This window comes from Physeter macrocephalus, chromosome 10, assembly GCF_002837175.3.
Source record: "Physeter macrocephalus isolate SW-GA chromosome 10, ASM283717v5, whole genome shotgun sequence".
Lineage (NCBI taxonomy): Eukaryota > Metazoa > Chordata > Mammalia > Artiodactyla > Physeteridae > Physeter > Physeter macrocephalus.
This window is the reverse complement of record NC_041223.1, coordinates 72,446,199-72,448,458: the sequence shown is the minus strand read 5'-3', so window position 1 is coordinate 72,448,458 and position 2,260 is coordinate 72,446,199. Positions and strand designations below refer to the sequence as shown.

The window sequence follows — 2,260 nt, the reverse complement described above, 5'->3', positions numbered from 1 at the left end:
CCGCGTATCGCAAAAAAAAAAAAAAAAAAAAAGAAATAACTAAAACATGATATGTTACCAAAAAGGTACATATAAAATGTGACTGGAACAAAGATAAGAGAACATGCTTTCTATTCCTACACTATGGAGAAACAGTGAAATGTATCTGACTCTCTGCTCAAGTTAGTTTCAAAAATGGGGTCACAATTCAGTAAGATACACATTGGCTCCTTGTAGCTCAGGTCTCCTCTGGAATTACAAAATGGTTATTTCTACTGTCCTATAATAAAAATGACAATTTTTATAAGAGGTAAACAATAACTAGGTAAACAGTACTTTTTTTGGCTAAAATGTCCATTTCAATTAGACATGGGATCCAAAAACATTTCTAGTTTACCATTCAAGTTGTATAACAATCAACTACCAGCCAAGAATTGATTAGGCAGCATATATTAAAATGCTCCATGATTAAATTTCCCATAGGTATTTAATACTTTCTGCTTGGGTATACATAGCAATTTTATTTAAATCAGTTACCTCTGAGAGAGATGCATCAACCTTGGAAGAAATTTTCAGGTCTAGCCATGGCTGGTAGTTCTCAAGTAGCAAGGCAGGTCTAAAGAAAATCATACAGTTAAACTGCTTGAAATCCAAAATGAAACTGGAAGGATCAACAAATTAAAAGTGTTTAACGTACCTATGTCGTTTACATTTCACTTTACCACAAACAGCACAGCTACGACCTTGAGGAAATAATTCCTGAAGTCCTAACTGCTAAAAAAGGGAAATGGGGAGATTTGTCTTTACTTTATGTATCATATTTACTAAAGAGAATCAACTTTCCAAAAGTTTGTTAATCAATGTATGAATTCAAAGGACATGATTTTTTTTAACTAATATCTGCTTTAACACTGAAACCATTCTTTATAATAAATAATACTTGGCTATACCAAACTGCCAATAGGAAAAAAATACCTAATGAAATGCTTTACAATAACTAAGCCAAATTTTCAAGCTTAAAATTGAAGTCAATTGTTACACTCACTTACTAAAAAAAAAAAAAAAAAAAAAAAATCTATATTTGAAAATGATACTCTACTGCAAAGGTATAAGAAAAAACTATTTTCTATTTCTCCAAAACCTTGAATTCAATGAGGGAGAAGACGCGTGATAACTAGTAAGGCTCCTGGTAAGGTTCCTGACCAAATACAGGGTATCACTTTCAGCTGTGTTTCCTCTGAGTAGAAATATCAACCAACCTGAGATGAGGGACTACATCAACTTGGAAAATTTTCAAGGAAGACTTCAAGATATCCCACTCAATCCTGATCTACACACTAGGGACTTTGCCTACCAGAGACAGACTCAATACACTACCACCTTTATCAAAGTTCAGAAAAGCTAAAAAACAATCTATATTTGAAAATGATACTCTACTGCAAAGGTATAAGAAAAAACTATTTTCTATTTCTCCAAAACCTTGAATTCAATGAGGGAGAAGACGCGTGATAACTAGTAAGGCTCCTGGTAAGGTTCCTGACCAAATACAGGGTATCACTTTCAGCTGTGTTTCCTCTGAGTAGAAATATCAACCAACCTGAGATGAGGGACTACATCAACTTGGAAAATTTTCAAGGAAGACTTCAAGATATCCCACTCAATCCTGATCTACACACTAGGGACTTTGCCTACCAGAGACAGACTCAATACACTACCACCTTTATCAAAGTTCAGAAAAGCTAATTATTTTCGTTAAAGAAATAATACTGGTTTGTTTCTATTGAGCAAATAAACATTTAGGGAAAAATTAGTTCCCTGTTTGTGTCTGTGCCTCAGAATCATCTGGAAGGCTTTTAACAGGTCCTAATTACAAGGCCCTAACCCAGAACTAGTCAATCAAAATCTAGTGGTAGGGCCCAGGAGTCTGTACTTTCTAAAAGATTCCTCAGGTGATTCTACTGTACAACCAACTTTGGAAACCTCTGTTTTAATTCACTGTCCTCATAGTTAATATGCAGTCAAAGGACACTCTAAAATTGTGGAGCCCAATTTCCTGAGAATTTTTTATTTTCTTTCTATAGCTCCTCCTGGGAGACCTACATACTTAAAAAATAAACATATATGCAAATTTCACTTTGAAAATGTTCTGGGGCTTCCCTGGTGGCGCAGTGGTTGAGAGTCCGCCTGCCAATGCAGGGGACACGGGTTCGTGCCCCGGTCCGGGAAGATCCCACATGCCGCGGAGCGGCTGGGCCCGTGAGCCATGGCCGCTGAGCCTGCG

General features: G+C 36.3%; 1 protein-coding gene across 12 annotated transcripts in view; it reads right to left on the bottom strand.

The window, feature by feature from the left end:
- The window catches only part of SNX14 (sorting nexin 14), an 85,094-nt gene that overhangs the window by 67,425 nt on the left and 15,409 nt on the right, over nt 1-2,260 (bottom strand). For 6 of the 12 annotated variants that reach the window (XR_008618408.1, XM_028494673.2, XM_055087634.1 and 3 more), the window contains exons 3-4: nt 677-753; nt 517-595 (exon numbers count right to left, since the gene is read on the bottom strand). The exons of 1 other annotated variant lie outside the window; for it this stretch is intronic. Coding sequence is in view for 10 of the 11 variants with exons in the window: in XM_028494673.2 (XP_028350474.1) it covers nt 517-595; nt 677-753 (156 nt within the window). In the remaining variant the exon portion in view is untranslated. Of the gene's footprint in view, nt 1-516; nt 596-676; nt 754-2,260 lie in introns of those variants that run through there. 5 more of the 12 variants (XM_028494675.2, XM_007111435.4, XM_024116819.2 and 2 more) reach the window with 1 other exon arrangement.